The sequence below is a fragment of the Microcaecilia unicolor genome, chromosome 4 (genome assembly GCF_901765095.1).
Source record: "Microcaecilia unicolor chromosome 4, aMicUni1.1, whole genome shotgun sequence".
NCBI classification, from domain to species: Eukaryota; Metazoa; Chordata; class Amphibia; order Gymnophiona; family Siphonopidae; genus Microcaecilia; species Microcaecilia unicolor.
In genome coordinates, this window is record NC_044034.1 from 23,333,410 (window position 1) to 23,355,241 (window position 21,832).

Genomic DNA, 21,832 nt, shown 5'->3' on the forward strand with positions numbered 1-21,832 from the left:
TGTGGGAAACGACCTTCCTAGAACATGTAATTCAGATGGGAGGTTAGTTGGTTTATGAATCGGTCCGGGACAACTTTTAGTACGTGGTTAGGACGCGAGTCTAGCATGCAGTAAGCGGAGGAGAATTTTCTTTGCGCTTGTGCTACTGTCTCATTAGTGGGTTGTGTTAATGTGGTTCATGTCCTGTCTGCTGGGCCTTCTTCTGGAGGGTGATCAAGTTTGTGTATAAGTGTTTCGAAGTATGTCTCGTCATGTATTAGGCTCTTTCTTAGGTTGTGGATCTTATCTTTGAAGAATTTGACGAGATCTTTTGCTGAAGGGGGATCTTCGTTTACCGTCATCAGGGGTTTGGTGTTTGTTAGATTACTTAAGAGTTTATATAATTTCTTTGTGTCTTTGTAGTCTGAGCCTACTTGTTCTTTATAGAATTTCATTTTAACCTGTCTAATTTTGATCTTGTCCCTTTTTCATGCTTCTCTGCATGCGGATTTGTTTTTCGTTTTTTGGCCAGTACACTCATACTGAACACTTTTCAAAATGTAAAACCCTAGCATATGGATTGAATTTCTCTTCTCTATTTGTGGAGCATTTAATATTTTTTGTTTGGGTCTTTTGACCCAAAGGTTTCCTCCTCCTCCTCCTCATATGATTCCAACTCAGCTGGAGCAAGAGCTAAGCGCTGGCACCATGCCCCTTCATTCAAAACAACCTGTGAATATTTTCTTTTTCTTTCTTTTGTTTTTAAGTATTTATAGAATGCATCCAAGAAATAAAACCTTGTGTAGAAATCCAAAGGGAAAATATTAATATGTAACATCAATCGTAAAGATCAATACAAGATGATTCTTCAAATCAGTCCCTTATTTTGGAAGAAAACACTATTAACAAGTAATTCTGTAAGCCAGAATGACTATTCAGAAGGAAAATTGGTGGATAATATGTTGACTTTTTCAGCCTGGTAATTTAATTTTTAATTTTTGTTACATTTTTAATTTCTGTTACATTTGTACCCCGCGCTTTCCCACTCATGGCAGGCTCAATACGGCTTACATGGGGCAATGGAGGGTTAAGTGACTTACCCAGAGTCACAAGGAGCTGCCTGTGCCTAAAGTGGGAATTGAACTCAGTTCCCCAGGACCACCCTAACCACTAGGCCACTCCTCCACTCCTGTGACATCTAAATAAAAAGTTTTAAAAAGCAAATAGGGATTATCCAAAAAAAGGATGGAGACAAAACTGAGCAGATCCCTTGATGCATCTGCATACTTAGGAAATGATTGATAACCTCTGAAAAGCCACAAAAGAGGAGGACACTCCATGAAACTAATGACTAGCAGATTGAATCAAATAGAAAGTTATTTTTTTCCACACATCAGTTAATTAAGCTGTGGAATTTGTTGCTGGAGAGTGTGCTCAAGGCAACCAATATAGCGGAACTAGCCGTTAAGCCCGTAACAATGGGCTAGTTTTTTGTTTTCCTATGCCCCCCCCCCCCCCCCCCCCCGTCCACCAACCCTGCTCTCTCCCCTGCCCTCCCCCCAGCGTCTGTTTCCCTCAGTTCCGCCCCCTCCTTCCCTCCCTGCTCCCTCCTCCGATTTCCACGCCCATCTCCAAACCCTCCTTCCTATTGGGCTGTACTGCTGGTGGAAGCGGGGCTTGGACTTCTACACTCTCAGCATTCCGACTCTACTGCGCATTTGCAGGTGAGTCGGTCACTTGCCGTTTTATATGTTTGATTGAAAAGAGGACAGGACAAGTTCTTGAAGGAAAAGTCCATTAAAAAAGTATTAGACTTGAGAGATCCATTATTCATCCCTAGAAATTAACTATGGGAAATCTACTTTTTATGATCCAGGTATTTGTGACCTAGACCAGTGGTTCCCAAACCTGGTCCTGGAGGCACCCCAGCCAGTCAGATTTTGAGGATATCCGCAATGAATATTCATGAGAGAGATTTGCATACAGTGGAGGCCTCAAAGACCAGGTTAAGGAACCACTGACCTAGACTCTACTGTTGGAGACAGAATTCTGGGTTCGAGGCATCAGGATAAATTGGCCATGAAAACAGAATCTATCCAAATCTCTGGAGGTCACTACAGTAGCTTTGTAGATAGCCTGATTGGAGTTCTCCAGTAGATGTGTTAAATTAATACCTTGATCTTGATCTGCAGCATTTTCCCAAAACATTAATAGTACTGGAATATAATCAGCTTTAACAATCCATGAGAGAAATGTAGAATCAAGATTCAACATATCAAATCAACTATATGTTGAGTTTCTTAGCCAACACTGTTGGCTAAGAAACACTGTTACAATATGGAAAAACGGAATTCAAAAATGTGTGGGATAAACACAAAGGAATCCTGTTGAGAAGGAATGGATCCACAGAAGCTTAGCAGAGATTGGGTGGCAACACCAGTAATTGGGAAGCAAAGCTAGTGCTGGGTAAACATCTACAGTCTGTGCCCTGAAAATGGCAAGGACAAATCAAGGTCAGGTATACATATAAAGTAGCACATACAATGAGTTTATCTTGTTGGGCAGACTGGACGGGACTGTACAGGTCTTTATCTGCCGTCATCTACTATGTTACTATGATGGACATTGGTCTGGCTCAGCATGGCTTTTCTTATGATCTTATGTAACCTGCTGTACTGGCACCATTCTAACAGAACCAACCAATTAGTTCTGAAAGGGGGACATCAGTTTCCCAATGACCTCCATGTTGCTCAAAAATTCAGCAAGCTATGGCTGGTCAAACAAGAAAAAAAAAAAGCACTTAACAGATCTTTATTTAATAGCACATTTGCAAAGAAAATGATCTAATCATTATTCTCAGCCAGGATTCTCTTTTAAGAATCCTGCAATCATGGGCTGTAAATTTGGCCACTACTCTATATGATCTCTTCATCCCCCTCCCCCTCCCCCTCATTCCCCAGCTGTGAAGACAGCCTGTGCAGCAGCCCTAGCTGATCTGAGGAATGAAAAGCCCAACATGTGGATCAGACCGTATATTTCTCACATGGCAGTACACCTGAGCCTTTCAGTCAACTCTTGAATTTTTTATGTATTCTTTCTCTACATTAAGAGGCAAGAGTAAATTTGTATCTATCTGAAAATTAGCTATAGCACAGGCGAAAAAAGGAAATGCTTGGAACTGTATTAAATTTATAATGTTTTTATACTTGGGTATGTTTACTAAGGTGCGTTGGCATTTTTAACGCGCCTGTTAAATGCTAACGCACCGATACATTTCTATAGGCGTGCTAGCGTTTAATGCACGTAAACCGTTAACGCGCCTATAGCACACCTTAGTAAACATAGGCGTTAAATAGGAAAGAAAATTTTAAAAATCTGTTTTGCAGCTGTTTTGAGATTCACATGGTTAGTCATCGAGGCTTAGAATTACTGCTTAAATATTTTTTGCAGGTTCAATTAATAATAATCATTAACAGTATACAGTGGGGGAAATAAGTATTTGATCCCTTGCTGATTTTGTAAGTTTGCCCACTGACAAAGACATGAGCAGCCCATAATTGAAGGGTAGGTTATTGGTAACAGTGAGAGATAGCACATCACAAATTAAATCCGGAAAATCACATTGTGGAAAGTATATGAATTTATTTGCATTCTGCAGAGGGAAATAAGTATTTGATCCCCCACCAACCAGTAAGAGATCTGGCCCCTACAGACCAGGTAGATGCTCCAAATCAACTCGTTACCTGCATGACAGACAGCTGTCGGCAATGGTCACCTGTATGAAAGACACCTGTCCACAGACTCAGTGAATCAGTCAGACTCTAACCTCTACAAAATGGCCAAGAGCAAGGAGCTGTCTAAGTATGTCAGGGACAAGATCATACACCTGCACAAGGCTGGAATGGGCTACAAAACCATCAGTAAGACGCTGGGCGAGAAGGAGACAACTGTTGGTGCCATAGTAAGAAAATGGAAGAAGTACAAAATGACTGTCAATCGACAAGATCTGGGGCTCCACGCAAAATCTCACCTCGTGGGGTATCCTTGATCATGAGGAAGGTTAGAAATCAGCCTACAACTACAAGGGGGGAACTTGTCAATGATCTCAAGGCAGCTGGGACCACTGTCACCACGAAAACCATTGGTAACACATTACGACATAACGGATTGCAATCCTGCAGTGCCCGCAAGGTCCCCCTGCTCCGGAAGGCACATGTGACGGCCAGTCTGAAGTTTGCCAGTGAACACCTGGATGATGCCGAGAGTGATGGGAGAAGGTGCTGTGGTCAGATGAGACAAAAATTGAGCTCTTTGGCATGAACTCAACTCGCCGTGTTTGGAGGAAGAGAAATGCTGCCTATGACCCAAAGAACACCGTCCCCACTGTCAAGCATGGAGGTGGAAATGTTCTGTTTTGGGGGTGTTTCTCTGCTAAGGGCACAGGACTACTTCACCGCATCAATGGGAGAATGGATGGGGCCATGTACCGTACAATTCTGAGTGACAACCTCCTTCCCTCCGCCAGGGCCTTAAAAATGGGTCGTGGCTGGGTCTTCCAGCACGACAATGACCCAAAACATACAGCCAAGGCAACAAAGGAGTGGCTCAGGAAGAAGCACATTAGGGTCATGGAGTGGCCTAGCCAGTCACCAGACCTTAATCCCATTGAAAACTTATGGAGGGAGCTGAAGCTGCGAGTTGCCAAGCGACAGCCCAGAACTCTTAATGATTTAGAGATGATCTGCAAAGAGGAGGGACCAAAATTCCTCCTGACATGTGTGCAAACCTCATCATCAACTACAGAAGACGTCTGACCGCTGTGCTTGCCAACAAGGGTTTTGCCACCAAGTATTAGGTCTTGTTTGCCAGAGGGATTAAATACTTATTTCCCTCTGCAGAATGCAAATAAATTCATATACTTTCCACAATGTGATTTTCCGGATTTAATTTGTGATGTGCTATCTCTCACTGTTACCAATAACCTACCCTTCAATTATGGGCTGCTCATGTCTTTGTCAGTGGGCAAACTTACAAAATCAGCAAGGGATCAAATACTTATTTCCCCCACTGTATGTGGAAATTAAAAATTCATGTTTTTGTATGACATAATAAATGACTTCATCTTCTTAATGGAAACTGCATAGAATAGTCTCTAAATCATTTGCATCTGTCTGTTCCAGGACACATCATTTCTGTACCCAAATTTAAAGTAGCCCAAATCATTTCAACTGATGTATTTAATTAGGTCCAAATTTTAACTCTTACAGTATTGAGAAACCCTGGGAAAGACAGCAGGAAACATATCCTGCAACTGATTAAAATGCTTATTCAACCATCTAATTCTCAAATTATAACAGTTTTGGTGAAGAAGTTTAATCAGTAAAATGTGCTTTCAGCGTACCGATATATGGTTTAATAGGTGATATTTTTTCATGTTAAATGGGCCTAAATGGAAACAATATGATAGATTTAATGGTATTATTTCAAATTCTCTGTTTAAGCAATTTCTCACGGATGATCATAATTAATTTAAACCCCTAATTGTACAATTATTCTAATTTCTCAGTTCCATTGTAATTGTTATTATACATGGATCACTATAAATTGTTACCTTTTTACGTCTAGCATTCGTTTCCATGTTGTAATACTCAGTCTTCATTTACTTTTTATTACTACTTAATGTCAGGGGCGTAGCTGTGTGGGACCACGGGGGCACGGGCCCCCATAGATTTGCCCCCCCCCATTGCCGTCAGGTACCTTTGCTGGTGGGGGTCCACAACCCCCGCCAGCCGAAGTCCTCTTCTCCAGCGCAAGCAAGGCCTCTGTTTCTGTGCGTCTGACGTCCTACATGTCAGGGGCGTAGCTACGTGGGGCCACTGGGGCATGGGCCCCTGTAGATTTGGCCCTGGCCTCCCTCCGTCGCCGTCGGGTACCTTTGCTGGCAGGGGTCCCCAACCCCCGCCAGCCGAAGTCCTCTTCTCCAGCGCGGCCGTGTTGCTGATGTGCAAGCAAGGCTTCTGTTTCTGTGAGTCTGACATCCTTCACATACGTGCAGTACAGGACCTCAAACTCGCAGAAACAGAAGCCTTGCAGATCAGCAACGCGGCTGCGCCGGAGAAGAGGAACGTGCAGGACGTCAGACTTACAGAAACAGAAGCCTTGCTTGCAGATCAGCAACGCGGCCGCGTCGGAGAAGAGGACTTCGGCTGGGGAGGGTTGGCGGTGGCGGGAAGGGGGGGTCAAAAGGCGGGAGGTTGGCGGTGCCGGGGGAGGGCTAAAATGTGCCCCCTCACCTCGGGCTCTGGACCCCCCTCCCGCCGAAGTCTGGCTACGCCCCTGCTTAATGTATACTATCTCGCATCACTTTTTGTACTGTTAATTACAATAAATTTGTTAGCCACTTTGAACCTGATGTATTGGGATAATGTGGGATATAAATGAAATAAATAAACTATTCTAAAGGGTGGGGAAGGGCATGCTTTGTAGCCCAGTTTCTTTACTCCCCTGTGTACAAAGCCTGTCGGCATTAGTGCACCAGCAGCCACTAGCTCGGCTTTGTAAACAAGGGGTTAATGTTTTATGTTTAGTTCAATTACTTTTCGGTCCATTTATTTCAATGTCATCCATTGTTAAAAAGGTTTAGACTACCATACAGAGCCTTTATTTTCTTCCACAGCTCCAAATTTCGTATCATCTTGGATTATCCCTAGCAACTGTGATGCACAGTTCAAATTTCAGTTCAGTTTCCAACGTACTTGTGGTGCACATTGGTAAAGTTTTGTGAACATTGATTGTGAAACTACGTTGGGAATATAAGTGCAAAATTATTAAAATGAATGCTTAGAGATTACTACATAATGCAAGGGTTTGGTTTTTTTATTTTTTTTTTTTTGGGGGGGGGGGGGGGGCCTTCACAGGAAAGTTATTTAAAATCTACTCTGTAATTCACTTCCATAGGCCAAACTGTCCGGTTCTGGGTGTTTGAGAACTAACCTGCTAATTAGTATGTGCCGAATAAATTGAAATCCTCCTTAAAAGTGAACCTAATTAATTTTAAATAAAATTTGTAATGTTGTACTTCTTATTAAAATTTTATAATGGGGAAAAGATTTTGGAGGGAGAGCTTCAGGTTGGCGTAGAAGTAATTGAGAACTCTGAGGCTGCATGGTAGCTATAATTGTCACTTTTTCCAAACATTTCACATAAAATATGAACCCTATTACCAGGGGTGTAGCCAGACTTCGGCGGGAGGGGGGTCCAGAGGCCAAGGTGAGGGAGTACATTTTAGCTGCCCCCCCCCCCCCCCCGCCGCCACCTCCACGTACCTTTGCTGGTGGGGGTCCCCGACAGCTGAAATCCCCTTCAGTGCCGGTCTCCAAGTCTGGCACGTTCGCTGATCTGGATTCTGTTTCTGTGAGTCCTGATGGCCCTGCACGTTCCTACGTGCAGGACATCAGGACTCACAGAACCAGAATCCAGGTCAGCAACACGCCGGATAGACCGGCACTGAAGAGGACTTTGACTAGCGAGGGTTGAGAACTCCTGCTAGCAAAGGTACCTGACGGCGGCGGCGGGATAGGGGGTCGAATGTGGCAGGGAGGTGGGTGAAAGCAGGGAGGCCAGGGCTAAATCTGCCGGGGCCCATGCCCCCATGGCTCCACCTAGCTACACCCCTGCCTGCTACTTTGAATTTCATTTTCCTGTAAGCTAAATTAGTGTATGTTAAACACACAAAATAAAATGCAAAAAGTAATATTTAGAAAAAGACTTGATATACAGTGTATTTTCTTAAATATTTCAAATGCCTTCAAACTATTGGTATTTTTGTCTTGTTATAGGATGTAAATGCAGATGTTAGGGGGAGAAGAATAAAGTACATGAGATGCCTTAGAAAAATATTGATAGGTTGCTTTACCTTCAAGGTTGTGCTTTCTATTGCAGAGTCGACAACTAGAATCTGAAACTGGGTCTACAGAGGAGCACAGCCTAAACAAGGAGGCTCGGAAATGGGCAACACGGGTAGCACGAGAGCACAAAAACATTATCCACAGTAAACGGGTAAGATGGAAATGCTTTTTTTTTTTTTTTTTTAAGCAGGAAAATTAATAGGTTCCAAACAATTCCTGTATTTTTTCAGGGCCAGTGGTGAAATTCTTGTTTGTCTTGTCTGGAAGTCAGAATTGGCATCTTTCAGACTTGTAAAGAAGTATTAAGTAGCAATGTTTTCATCTGTTAACATGGTTAATTTTCCTAGGCTGACATCCTTTGCACTACAGAATTAAAACGGATGTGGCCTGCTTATTCCATGCTTAATATTATGTGAAAGATACTTAAAACGTCCACTGGCACATGTGATGATCAGATAAAAGTATTTGGTCCTTGAATTCTACAGTGGTTTGTTGCTGGAGTCAGGAGTATTTTGTCAACAATAGGCAAAGTGTGACAGAATTGGGGGAGGGGCGTTCCCCCCCCTGTCTGATGACTCAGCTGGCTGATTATACAATCAAGGGAGTGAAACCCCCCTCCCCCTCCAATGACACTAAAGACAAGAGTGAGAGCAGCTGGTGGGAGCAGAGTTGAAGCTCCTGTGAGAGTCAGCTGTTTCTGGGGACCAAGTGATAGCAGAGCCACAAACCAGATGAAATTGTGCAGCAAGCTAGTGGTTCCCCAGCCCTAGCCTATTTGTCTGGACTTCCAAAAGTTGAGTTGAAAACTGTAGCATCGCTGGCCTAGTTGGATAAGTGTAATCACATATAAGCTCCTTGTGATCTTGGGCAAGTCACCTCACCCTCCATTGCCTCAGGTACAAACTTAGATTGTGAGCCCTCCCGGGACAGAGAAATATCCAGAGCACCTGAATGTAACTCACCTTGAGCTACTACTGAAAAAGGTGTGAGCAAAATCTAAATCAATAGTTTTAGATTCTGTTGCTACTATTTGAGATTGTACATGGAATGTTGCTACTAGTGGAGGAGTGTCCTAGTGGTTAGAGCACCGGTCTTGCAATCCAGAGGTGGCCAGTTCAAATCCCACTGCTGCTCTTTGTGACCTTGGGCAAGTCACTTAACTCTCCATTGCCTCAGGTACAAACTTAAGAGATTGTGAGCCCTCCTGGGACAGAGAAATATCCAGAGTACCTGAATGTAACTCACCTTGAGCTACTACTGAAAAAGGTGCGAACAAAATCCAAGCTACCGTATTTTTCGGACTATAAGACGCACCGGACCATAAGACGCACCTAGGTTTTAGAGGAGGGAAATAGGAAAAAAAAAATTTGCTTTTTCCTTCCTCTAAAACCTAGGTGCTCCGGTGCATCTTGTCCGAATCCCTCCCTCCAAGTTCGGGATCGCCCTCAGGGTTACCTCCTCCCCCCTCCCCGACCCTGTCACCACCTCTCCCCTTACTCACGCGATCTTCCCTGGTGGTCTAGTGACGTCGGGGCAGGAAAGAGCCCCCTCTTTCCTGCCCAGCGCACTGCTCTCCATCCTCCTGTATGCATTGCTGCCTGACAGTCTCGGCGAGATTCAAAATGGCCGCTGAGAATTGAAGTCTCGGCGGCCATTTTGAATCTCGCCGAGACCGTCAGGCTGCATATAGGAGGATGGAGAGCAGCGCGCTGGGCAGGAAAGAGGGGGCTCTTTCCTGCCCCAATGTCACTAGACCACCAGGGAAGATCGCATGAGTAAGGGGAGAAGTGGTGACAGGGCCGGGGGGAGGGCGATCCCGAACTCTGAGGGAGGGCGGGCGGCCTGCCAGCCAGCCAGCCAAATCTCTACCTTCGGACTATAAGACGCACCCCCCATTTTCCTCCCAAATTTGGGGGGGAAAAAGTGCGTCTTATAGTCCGAAAAATACGGTATATTGAGGCTAAGTAAAAGTGCTCAATACTGAGCCAGAAAGGTATTGAACACTCACGAGCAAGGAACCATGGTTAGCATGGACAGGTGAGGATGGTTCTGAGGGAATACGTTTGATGGCGCCACTCCTTCCCCACTCCTCTTAAGAGAGAAGGCGTGGGGAGGGGCCTTGCTGCCACACACGTTTTCTGTTTTGCATGAGCTTGAGATCAGTTGAGTTAGTAGGAGGTCATGAAGCGCCTCAGGATAATGCAGATGATCGGGGCTCCTTGCCACTCCCCTTGTTGTGTGGCACACCCTACCCTGCAGTCAGCCCTGTGTTCTAATAAATTCTAGGATAGTACTTTAGTATTCCCAAAAGGTGGAAGGGTCTCGAGGGAGGCCAAGTAAATATTACTACATTTATTGTGTGTGTGTGGGGGGGGGGGTGTAATTTACTTTTTCTCAATGATAATACACAAATATCTACACAGATGAAATAAAACCTAAGGTTTGCTCCTTCCGTTTAAACATTTTGTTAGTCCCTTTCCCTTTTCTTCGCCTCTTGATATTTGCATACATTTATGTCAGCCAGCGGTGGTGAGCATTTTTTTAAAGAAATATCTTTTAATTACAGAAAAAAAATTAGAGTGATACAATGAAAATAAACACCTGACTATAACAGTTTCTCTAACAGTACAACATACTGGTGATCATTCCTCCCCCCCCCCCCCCCCCCTTTTTTTTTTATTTTTTTAAGCCTCTCATTTCCTTCACAAGGAATTCTTACATCCCCTCCAAGGGACATAATTGAGCTGCTATTTTGAGCCTGCCCCTATATGTTTTATGACCGAGACCGCTGACCGACTCCATCCTGTTTATATCTTTCCGTAAGTGCGGTCTCCAGAATTGAGCACACTATTCTAAAGGGGGCCTCACCAGAGACCTTGTACAAGGGCACGATCACCTCTTTTTTATTTTATTTTATTTTATTTATTTATCATTTTAAATTTTTTACATGCGGAACATGCAATATGTAATACACTGTACAAACTTGATCAAAAACAAAGGTAATTACAACATTACTTTCAGTAAGGAAAAGAGCAAGCTATACAATTAATTAGACCACAATTCTGCCTTGAGGGGGAAGTGATTTAGATAATAGGAGATCTTAGACAAAAAGAAAAGAAAATGCATATATGGCCTGGCCTTCTACCCCCCCCCCCCCCCCCCTTAGTTTAATACTTAAATGATATCGATTACTCTACAGGTTATTAACTAGTTTTTTCATCTCCAAGAATGCTTTAAGGTGTTCCGGTTCAAAAAAAGGTATATTTTACGCCCAAATATTTAACCAGACATTTACATGGGTAAGCCAATAAGTATGTTGTCCCCAGAGCTCGGGTCACTTCTCTGTACAATAAAAATTTCTTTCTCCTGTCTTGAGTTGTTTTACAGACATCCGGGTATATCCACACTCTTTGACCACAAAACATTTTCAAGGCATTTTTAAAGTATAACTTCAATACAGCGTTCAAATCCTGTTCAAAGACAAACGATATTAAAATAGTTCTACGTTGCTCAATATCAGATATAGATGTCTCCAAAATTAATGAAATATCCAACTGTGCTTGAAGGTTCGAAGGTTTGTCCAAATTATTTTTCTTGCCACTATCTCCCGGCTCAGCTAGTAAAGGACTTGGTAAATAGTATACTCTATTTAAGGGAGGAATAGCTGAGTCCGGGTACAGTAGAATTTCTTTTAAATACTTCTTAAAGAGCTCAGTAGGACTCAATTCCTGAATCCAAGGAAAGTTTAATATTCTAAGATTAAGTCTACGATCACCTCTTTTATCCTACTGGTCACCCTTCTCCTTATGCACCCGAGCATCCTTCTGGCTTTGACTGTCGTGTATTCTACCTCTTTGGCCACCTTAAGGTCATCAGACACAATCATCCCCAAGTCCCGCTTTTCTTTCGTACACAGAAGCTCTTCACCCCCTCTATACTGTACCGCTCCCTCCGGTTTTTGTGACCCAAGTGTACGACCCTGCATTTCTTAGCATTAAATCTTAGTTGCCAGTTTTCAGACCAAGCTTCACCAGATCCTTCCTTATGCTATCCACACATAAATACATAAGAGTAGCCATACTGGGTCAGACCAATGGTCCATCTAGCGCAGTATCCTGTTTTCCAAACAGTGGCCAAGCCAGGTCACAAACCCTGACAGAAACCCAAAATCATGGCAACACTCCATACTACAAATCCCAGGGCAAGCAGTTGCTTCCCATGTCTATCTCAATAGCAGACTATGGACTTTTTCTCCAGGAATTTGTCCAAACCTTTTTTAAAGCCAGATTAACTAAACGCTGTTACCACATCCTCCGGCAAAGAGTTCAAGAGCTTAACTATTCGTTGAGTGAAAAAAATATTTTCTCCTGTTTGTTTTTAAAGTATTTCCATGTAACTTCCTTGAGTGTCCCCTAGTCTTTGTACTTTTGCAACGAGTAAAAAAATTGATTTACTTCTACTCATTCTATACCACTCAGGATTTTGTAGACCTCAATCATATTTCCCCTCATCTGTCTCTTTTCCAAGCTGAAGAGCCCTAACTTCTATTGCAGAATTTGTTATCATCCACAAAGTGGCAAACCTTGGCAGACAGCCCTTCCGTAATATCGCTCACAAAGATGTTAAAAAGAGCCGGCCCAAGGACCGACCCCTGCGGTACACCACTTGTAACATCCTTTTCCTCGGAGCAAACTCCATTTACCACTACCTTGTTCCAGCAGTCTGTTCCATCACCCGCTGCTGGAACAATTCTTCCTGTAGAGAATCTAAGAAGCAGGAAATAGGAGAGAACAAGCCGTGCTTATGTGAGGCGGCAGGCTGAGAGAGAGAAAGACAGCTGCATGCTAGCTGGAGGCAGTGAAGAAAGCCTGGGGAGTAGAAGAGCTGCAGGCTGAAGAAGAGAGGCATCAAACATTTAAATGGCAAGTGACCGACTCACCTGCAAATGCGCAGTAGAGACTTCCCTCTCTGTCCCACCCTCGCGTCAAGACGTGATGACGTCAGAGGGCGGAACAGAGAGGAAAACGGTGTCTGACTGTCGGACGCTGCCGCCTGGAAACGAACATCGCGCGCACCAACCTCCACCCTCCCCCCCCCCCCCCATCCGTGCCGGGCCCCCTGCACTGACCTCAGCAGGAGCAGCGCTTTCACACGGAGGTGAGAGGCGCTGTCAGGTCAGTGCAGGGGGCCCGGCACTGAGCGGGGAGGGAGCGGCGGCAAGGAGGGTTGCTGGAAATCTCGCCCGTTTTAACGGGCTTAAGGGCTAGTGCCTGCATAAAGTAGGAAAGCTGAACTGTGAGTAACCTGAGAGAATGAGAGCTTCAAGCAAGTCTGGGGGATTGTGGGAATAACAGTCCAGTTCATAAACAGGCTTCAAAGTAGAAAGTGACATGGGGACAAACTTTATCCCCATCCTCATGGGCTCTGTCCCCATCCCCGACCCGTCCCCGTGGGATCTGCTGCCATCCCCATGAGATCTGTCCCCGCAGGCTCTGGCCCCATCCCCACAGTTACCCCGGGTCCCCGTGTCATTCTCTATCTGGAGTTCTCTCTTCACTATTACTACTACTTATCATTTCTATAACGCTACTAGACGTACGCAGCGCTGTACACTTGAACATGAAGAGACAGTCCCTGCTGGACAGAGCTTACAATCTAATCAAGACAGACAAACAGGACAAATAAGGGATAAGGACAAAGTAGCAAGATTCCGGAATCCCAAAAGAGTTGCAAGATTCCAGAATCCCAAAGACTACTACTACTACTTATCATTTCTATAGCGCTACAAGACATACGCAGCGCTGTACACTTGAACATGAAGAGACAGTCCCTGCTCCACAGAGCTTACAATCTAATCAGGACAGACAGGACAAATAAGAGATAAGGGAATATTAAAGTGAGGATGATAAAATAAGGAGGCAAAATCTTATGAGACCATGCCTAGCCTCACACCTCACTGTCACCAGCAAGGCGCGCTGGTTGAGATGCATCTCTGTAAAGAATGACTAATTTGATATGTTTGACTATTTTATTACCTTTTCTTTAAGAACCAAACTGAAGTTTGAGAATTGTGTGACAGAGATTTAAGGACAACTGGTCTTCATTTTTTGTGATTTCTGTGTGTGGTTTAGAATCAGATTAGTATATTATTTTGATCCATTCATTAAAAATTGGATTGCTTCAGATATCATTTTATAAGATTTTTTTTTTATTTCTATGCTCCCTAACTACCCCTTTTTTCCATTGAGGATGGTAATAATTGATTCAGTCTTACACTTTTAGTCCATAGCAATAATTTATCCTGTGTGATTTTTTTTGATAGGCGCTTGATGAACTAGAATGCCATTGCACACCAGTATCGGAACAAAATCGGATAGAACTAGATCAGAAAATAGAAGAGACCAGAGAGAGTCTTCGCAAAGCTGAGGTGAGAGAAATCTTCATTTACAAGGGACTATAGATATTCTGCTCTTTGATTTCTTACCATAAGACATAGTGCCATACTAGTGTTCAGGTAAGCTACACAGTATTTCCTCTTGGCTGTTAATTCAAGTAATGGTATTGAATTAATGGCCATTGGTATTTAAAGATGTAATACTGTTCTTTATGAGAACAATTATCAAAAGTCTTATGCCTCTGTAAATGGACGTTTACCCAGATAATAGAGCTTTCAGGCAAATTACCCACTCTGTGTATGAGCAAAAGTGAGCATGTTATGGGAAATGGGTCTGTGTTTCTGTAATGGTGTTCCCAAGGTGAGGTTAGGCTGGGGAGGCAAAAACACATGCAGTTTCAGCCAGAAAAAAAGTACCTAAGGAAAAATCAGGAGCATCTTGTTATTTCCCTGGTGGACCACGACTCCACCCCCCCCCCCCCCCCCCCCCCCACCCCCGTGACCCCAGAACTTTTTTTTTTTTAATTTTCCCTGGTGGTCCAGTGAACCAAACCCCTTCCTCTGCACAGGCACACACCCCTCCCTCCCGCACCCAACCCACACCCCACTCCTCCCTCATGCACCCAATCCACACCCTGACCCCTCCCTATACCTTTGCAACAGTGTGGAGGCAGGAGGGCAGGAGCAAATGGCTCCTGCCTCGGGCCTGCCCGGAACAAAATGGCGGCTCTCGGGCCCTTCCCAGTGTATTCTGGGATGCACTGGGCAGGGCTAAACACCATATAAAAGGGAAAAAAACTCCTTATGTGGTGTTATATTGTGCATCGGAGTCTGAATGAATTCTTTGCTTCAGTCTTTATGGAAAAAGTTGTAAGAGATCTACCTGTACCAGAAATGGTTTTCATGGGTGATAATGCAGAGGAAGTAAAAGAAATTTCAGTGATCCTGAAAGATGTACTGAGCCAAGTCGACAAATTGAAAGGTAGTAAAGAGTAGAAAGAACTCAAACATGAAATTGCTGATCTGTTATTAATCTGTAACCTGTTGTTAAAATCGTCCGTAGCACCTGAAGGGTGGCCAATGTAACGGCAGTTTTTAACAAGGGTTCCAGGGGTGATCCGGAAAATTACAGACCATAAGCCTGACGTCAGTGCTGGGTAAAATAGTGGAAACTATTATAAAGAATAAAATTACGGAACACGTAAGTAAACATTTTTTAATGGGACAGGGTCAGAATGGTTTCAGCCAAGGGAAGTCTTGCCTCACCAGTTTGCTTCATTTCTTTGAAGTCATGAATAAACATGTGGATAAAGGTGAGCTGGTTGATGTAGCATATCTAGATTTTCAGAAAGCTTTTGACAAAGTTCCTCATGAGAGACTCCTGAGAAAATTAAAAAGTCGTGGAATAGGAGGCAATGTTCTGTTGTTGATTAAGAATTGGTTATTGGTCAGAAAGCAGTGGGTATGGTTAAATGGCTATTTCTCTCAATGGGGGAGGGTGGAGTGGAATGCCGCAGGGATCTGTACTGGGATTGGTGCTATTTAACATATTTAGAAATGATCTGGAAATCGGAACAAGTAGGGAGGTGATTGAATTTGCAGATGACACAAAACTATTCAAGGTTATTAAGACGCATGCAAACTGTGAAAACTTGCGGGAAGACCTTAGGAATTTGGAAGACTGGGTACCAAATGTGAAGTGAAATTCAATAAAGTGATTTGCATTGGGAAGAACAATCCAAATCATAGTTACCTGATGCTAGGATCCACCTTGGGGGTCAGCAACTAAGATAAAGATCTAGGTGTCATTGTAGGTAATATGCTGAAATCTTTGGCCCAGTGTGCAGTGGCGGACAAAAACCAAACAGGATGCTTGGAATTACTACTACTACTTAACATTTCTAGAGCGCTACTAGGGTTACGCAGCGCTGTACAGTTTAACAAAAAAGGACAGTCCCTGCTCAAAGGAGCTTACAATCTAAAGGACGAAATGTCAAGTTGGGGCAGTCTAGATTTTTTGAATAGAGGTATAGTGGTTAGGTGCCGAAGGCGACATTGAAGAGGTGGGCTTTGAGCAAGGATTTGAAGATGGGCAGGGAGGGGTCCTGGCTTATGGGCTCAGGCAGTTTATTCCAAGCATGGGGTGAGGCGAGGCAGAAAGGGCGGAGCCTGGAGTTGGCGGTGGTGGAGAAGGGTACTGAAAGGAGGGATTTGTCTTGAGAGCAGATGGTAAATAAGACTGAGAATACTATAAAGCTTTTATATCGATTCGTGGTGCAACCTCACCTTGAAGATATGGCAGAATTAGAAAAGGTTCAAAGAAGAGCAACCAAAATAATAAAGAGAATGGGACTCCTCTCATATGTGGAAAAGCTAAAGAGATTAGGGCTCTTCTGCTTGGAAAAGAGATGGCTGAGGTGGAGATATGATTGAGGTCTACAAAATCCTGAGTGGTGTAGAACGAGTAGAAGTGAATCAATTTTTCACTCTTTCAAAAGGTACAAAGACTAGGGGACACTCAAAGTTGCATGGAAATACTTTTAAAACAAATAGGAGGAAATATTTTTTTCACTCAACAAATAGTTAAGCTCTGGAACTCATTGCCAGAAGATGTAGTAACAGCAGTTAGTGTATCTGGGTTTTAAAAGGGCTTGGACAAGTCCCTGGAGGAAAAGTCCGTAGTCTGCTTATTGAGGCAGACATGGGGAAGCCACTGCTTGCCCTGGGATTGGTAGCATGGAATGTTGCTACTATTTGGGTTTCTGCCAGGTACGTGTGACCCAGATTGGCCACTGTTGGAAACATGATACTGGGCTAGATGGACCATTGGTCTGACCCAGTATGGCTATTTTTATGTTCTTGGACATAGTGCATGTAAAATGAACTTGCGATGTTTGTTTATTTATTTATTTATTTATTTATTTGCTGCATTTGTATCCCACATTTTCCCACCTATTTGCAGGCTCAACGTGGCTTACAAGATGTTATAACGATAATCACATTAATGGAATAAAAATTTCAGAATATTGTTACAAATAAGGTGCATAAGAATATCATGTAGGATTAGAAGTAGATAAAGCATAACATAATGAGATCAGGTCAATATCTAATATTCAGTAACGAAGGTGTAATTAAAATGAACAAATTAGAAGGGTTCCTTTTCTTCATGTTCAATTGTGAAGTTCTGCGTACGACTGGTAGTGCTATAGAAATGATTTATAGTAGTAGTAGTTGTATCTGGTGTAGTTTAGGAATCAGTTCGTTATGGAGGATCCTTTTTGTACGTCTTTCTGAACAGGTTAGTCTTCAATAATTTCCGGAAGGTTGTCAAATCGTGTGTTGTTTTTATGGTGGTCGGTAATTCATTCCATAGTTGTGTGCAGATGTATGAGAAGCTAGATGTATGTATAGATTTTGTATTTGAAGTCCTCTGTTCCGTAAGCCCTCAGTTTGTACATGGAAAGAAACAGTAGTGTTGGTGTAGGAGCGACATTGTAAGTTCTACTTTTTTTTAATGTGAACATTTGGGATCACCCAAGACTGCTGAATAATGTGGTACATCTTCAACACTCTTATTGCACTTAGAGTGCTCATTTTTATAGTAAAGTATTCCCTTGCATATCGTTATGCATCACAGTAGCGTAGCCAGCGATTAATTTTTGGGTGGGCCTGGAGGTGGACTGGGTGGGCACAGACCTTTTTCCTCTCCACCGCCCGCCGCCACCACATTTTGTGTCCACCCGCGACCGCCCCCTGCACTGACCTGAAGCGCGTTCTCCCTCCAATCCAGCACCAGTGATCATAGCCAGCCTTCTACCATGTCCAGCAGGAAGTTGCAGAGTAGGCGGGACGCGCCTGAGAAGAAGCTCCGACGACGCGCACTGGACGTGGTAGAAGGCTGGCTATGATCGCCGGTGCTGGATTGGAGGGAGAACGCGCTTCAGGTCAGTACAGGGGGCTGTCGCGGGTGGGGCGGGCCTGTAGCAAAAGTGGGTGGGCCTGGGCCCATCCAGGCCCACCCGTGGCTACGCCCCTGATGCATCATATTTAACACACTGCTGACTTTGACTGTCCAGGTGTTTTATTTTTGCTTTGCATTGTTCCAGTTGCGGTGTATTTCTGTGGTATAGGCAAAGCTATGCAAGTCACATCTGATTAAACACATAGTAACATAGTAAGTGATGGCAGATAAAGACCTGAATGGTCCATGCAGTCGGCCCAACATGAGTGGATAAAGCATTTTCTTATCTGTCTTTTCGAAAGGAGAGGCAAAACCTTTGTGATATGTCCTGGTTGTGGTAGTCAGCAAAAATTCAGATACTCAGAAAAATGACGTAAGTTTGGTAACGTGTCATTGGGCCCCTTCTGACCTATGATGTAAATGCATCTCCCCATACATAGCTCATTGTACATAAGACCAGCTAATGAGTAATGTCTGCTGCTGATGTTGCCAGAATTATAAATAGTACTGCACATAGATCTCAATTTTGGATTGGGTAATTCTTAACATTTCACTTGTATAAAGCCCGATGGTGTCTGCTTGACTAGATAAAACTCCTAAAACATCTGCAACCTGACAGCTTGTACAACTGAGAAGCAGCTATTGTCAGTAATGATACTGCATATTCTGTTACCATCCAGTCCCACCCTCCTAAGCTAGCTGGAGATTGTTTAAACACGTGACTTTTCTTGAGGATTTCTTGGAGTTATACCTATAGGCAGGGGCGTAGCCAGACAACAGATTTTGGGTGGGCCTAGGTAAGAAGTGGGTAGGCACCAAATGTTCTCTCCCCCTCCCCCCCCCCCCCCCCCCCCCCCCCCCATCACCACCGCCACCAAAAAAATATCTCAGCTGGCAGGAAAATGCTTCTTTCCACCTTGGCAGTCTGCAGCAGGCAAGCGCTGAAAACTGAGCATGCGCAGGTGCCAGTATTGTGGAGAGTAGAATTTTGTTACTATCAGGGGAAAGTCTTCAGCTGGCAGAGCTTGGGATCTCCACCAGCTACTGCTAAACGTGTGCTACTGTTGGGTGGGCCTGAGCCCTAAGTGGGTGGGTCCTGGCCCACCTGTGGCTACGCCACTGCCTATAGGGGAAAATGATCTTCAGTGTAATAGATTTCCATTTTATTAGTAATGCAGTGCTAGGGCCCCTCAGAACAATAACATTGTGGTGTTTGTACAGTTATGTATTGTGAATGTGGAAAACCGAAGTTTAAAGCTGTTTGCAAACTGTTAAGATCATCCTGTCTTTTTCTTTAATTGTGATCTTTCTAATTAAAGAAGCCAATGCAGAAGGCCGTGAACTGATGGCTGAACGCACATCTAGCACAAATGTAACATTTGAGTTTGCTAATCGTATGCAAATTTGAAACACGCAGAAATTGTGTGCTGATCAGGCAAGTGTATGGGATGCATGCACGCAAGGGTCTGCACCTGCCCAAGCAAAATAAGTGTCGACTCATATGTACGCATGTTCTAGAACGTTATTCTGCAGATGAATATTGGCATCGCAAACATTTCTTGCAGATAAATCATAAGAAATATATCAGAAAAGAGGACTAAAATGTATGTAAACCATATGTTAAAACAGCAGAGATATATATTGTAAACATACAGTAAATGATATCATATGGAATTAGAAAAGGTGCAGAGAAGGGCGACAAAAATGACAAAGGGGATGGGACAACTTCCCTATGAGGAAAGGCTAAAGCGGCTAGGACTCTTCAGCTTGGAGAAAAGGCGGCTGAGGGGAGATATGATAGAGGTCTATAAAATAATGTGGAGTTGAACGGATAGATGTGAAGCGTCTGTTTACACTTTCCAAAAATACTAGCACTAGGGGGCATCAGATGAAGCTACAATGTAGTAAATTTAAAACGAATCGGAGAAAAGTTTTCTTCACTCAACATGTAATCAAACTCTGGAATTCGTTGCCAGAGAATGTGGTAAAGGCAGTTAGCTTTGCGGAGTTTAAAAAAGGTTTGGACAGCTTCCTAAAGGAAAAGTCCATAGACCATTATTAAATGGACTTGGGGAAAATCCACTATTTCTGGGGTAAGCAGTGTAAAATGTTTTGTACTTTTTGGGATCTTGCCAGGTATTTGTGACCTGGATTGGCCACTGTTGGAAACAGGATGCTGGGCTTGATGGACCTTTGGTCTTTCCCAGTATGGTAATACTTATGCACTATGTACTTATATGAAAGAATACATAATTAAATATTAAAGCAACCTCTTGTGAGAAAAAGAAAGAATTATGAAAACTAACCTTACAGAAATCGTTCTTTGTCACTGTGTATTATTTTTTTTAAAAACATGAGTAAAGTAGCTCCAGTTGCAGCAGTGAAAGATGTCACCAGCTATATTCTCAGAGCGTTAAATGGATTAAACAAAACACTAATCGCCATCTTAGTATAGCTGAAAAATTACATTACAATCTATATATATAAAACTCACCCTCAACGTTCTATTTGCACTGACGTCACTGAAGCCAGGTTCGTAAGTTCGAAGCTCTGAAGCCACACAAAATCACAGTCTGTGGGCCCCGCCCTCGCATCAAACTTTATGACGTTGAGGGCGGAGCACATTCTCAGCTCCAACGTTGTACTGCACTGTAGCTCTGCCCCGCCCTCGCGTCAAAACGCAATGACGTCGAGGGCGGAGCACACGTTACTCTATCGGTTCCTACTGCAGGGGCATTCACATGACGCAGAAATCTTCTGTTTCGGCAGGTCAGTGGGGTGGGGGGGCCTTCGGAGAGGGGGGAAGCGCCGGCAGCGACGGTGGGGGTGGAAGGGGGTGCACTTGCAACACACACATCGGGGGGAACGGAACGGTCACGGGCGCTGGGGGTGCGTGCCAAAAGGGCCAGGGTCACAGCACATTCGCACGGAGGCTGCAGGGGGGCCGGCGACACACGGAGACACAAAGGGATGGAGGGGAGCCTTGCTAGCGCCAGTTTCATTGCGATTTGAAACGGGCCTTCGTTACTAGTATATTATAAAGAGCATAAAATAGCAGTTTCAGAAAGAAGGACTGGCAACAGGTGTATCCTTAGGGCCCTGTTTACTAAGCCGCGTTGGAGGCGCGTTAGTGCTTTTAGCGCACGCTAACTGTGTAGGCACCCACATTATTTATTTATTTAATACATTTATACCCCACATTTTCCCGCCTAATGCAGGCTCAATGTGGCTCACATGAATCTGTAAGAAGGCTGCAGTACAGAAAGTACAATTAAACAGTGTAAAAGTAAGATAGTAAACATCATTTAAACAACAACGTGTGAAAGATAATGGAGATAATAAAGATAATTAGTGTCCAAGAGTCTTGATTAAACTAGGAGATGATCAGAATTACGTTGAACCTGTAGAATAAGCCTTCTTGAACAAGACGGACTTCAGTTAATTTCCCTCCAGGAGATTCTCTCTTCAGCACCAATCCAGATGCCTTGCTCCTGATCTGCAGTCCACCTGCCTCATGGCTCTTCAATGGACCACAAAATGCTTTTGCAACAGACTGCTTTGTAAGTTATAACTTTTGATCTAGACCTGCTA

The 21,832-nt window shown here is 43.7% G+C and overlaps 1 protein-coding gene across 2 annotated transcripts in view; it reads left to right on the plus strand.

The window, feature by feature from the left end:
- Window positions 1–21,832, plus strand: part of FCHSD2 (FCH and double SH3 domains 2) — a 324,668-nt gene that overhangs the window by 241,232 nt on the left and 61,604 nt on the right. For both annotated transcript variants that reach the window (XM_030200031.1, XM_030200032.1), the window contains exons 11-12: window positions 7,921–8,037; window positions 14,209–14,313. In XM_030200031.1, the coding sequence (XP_030055891.1) occupies window positions 7,921–8,037; window positions 14,209–14,313 (222 nt within the window). The remainder of the gene's footprint in view (window positions 1–7,920; window positions 8,038–14,208; window positions 14,314–21,832) is intronic.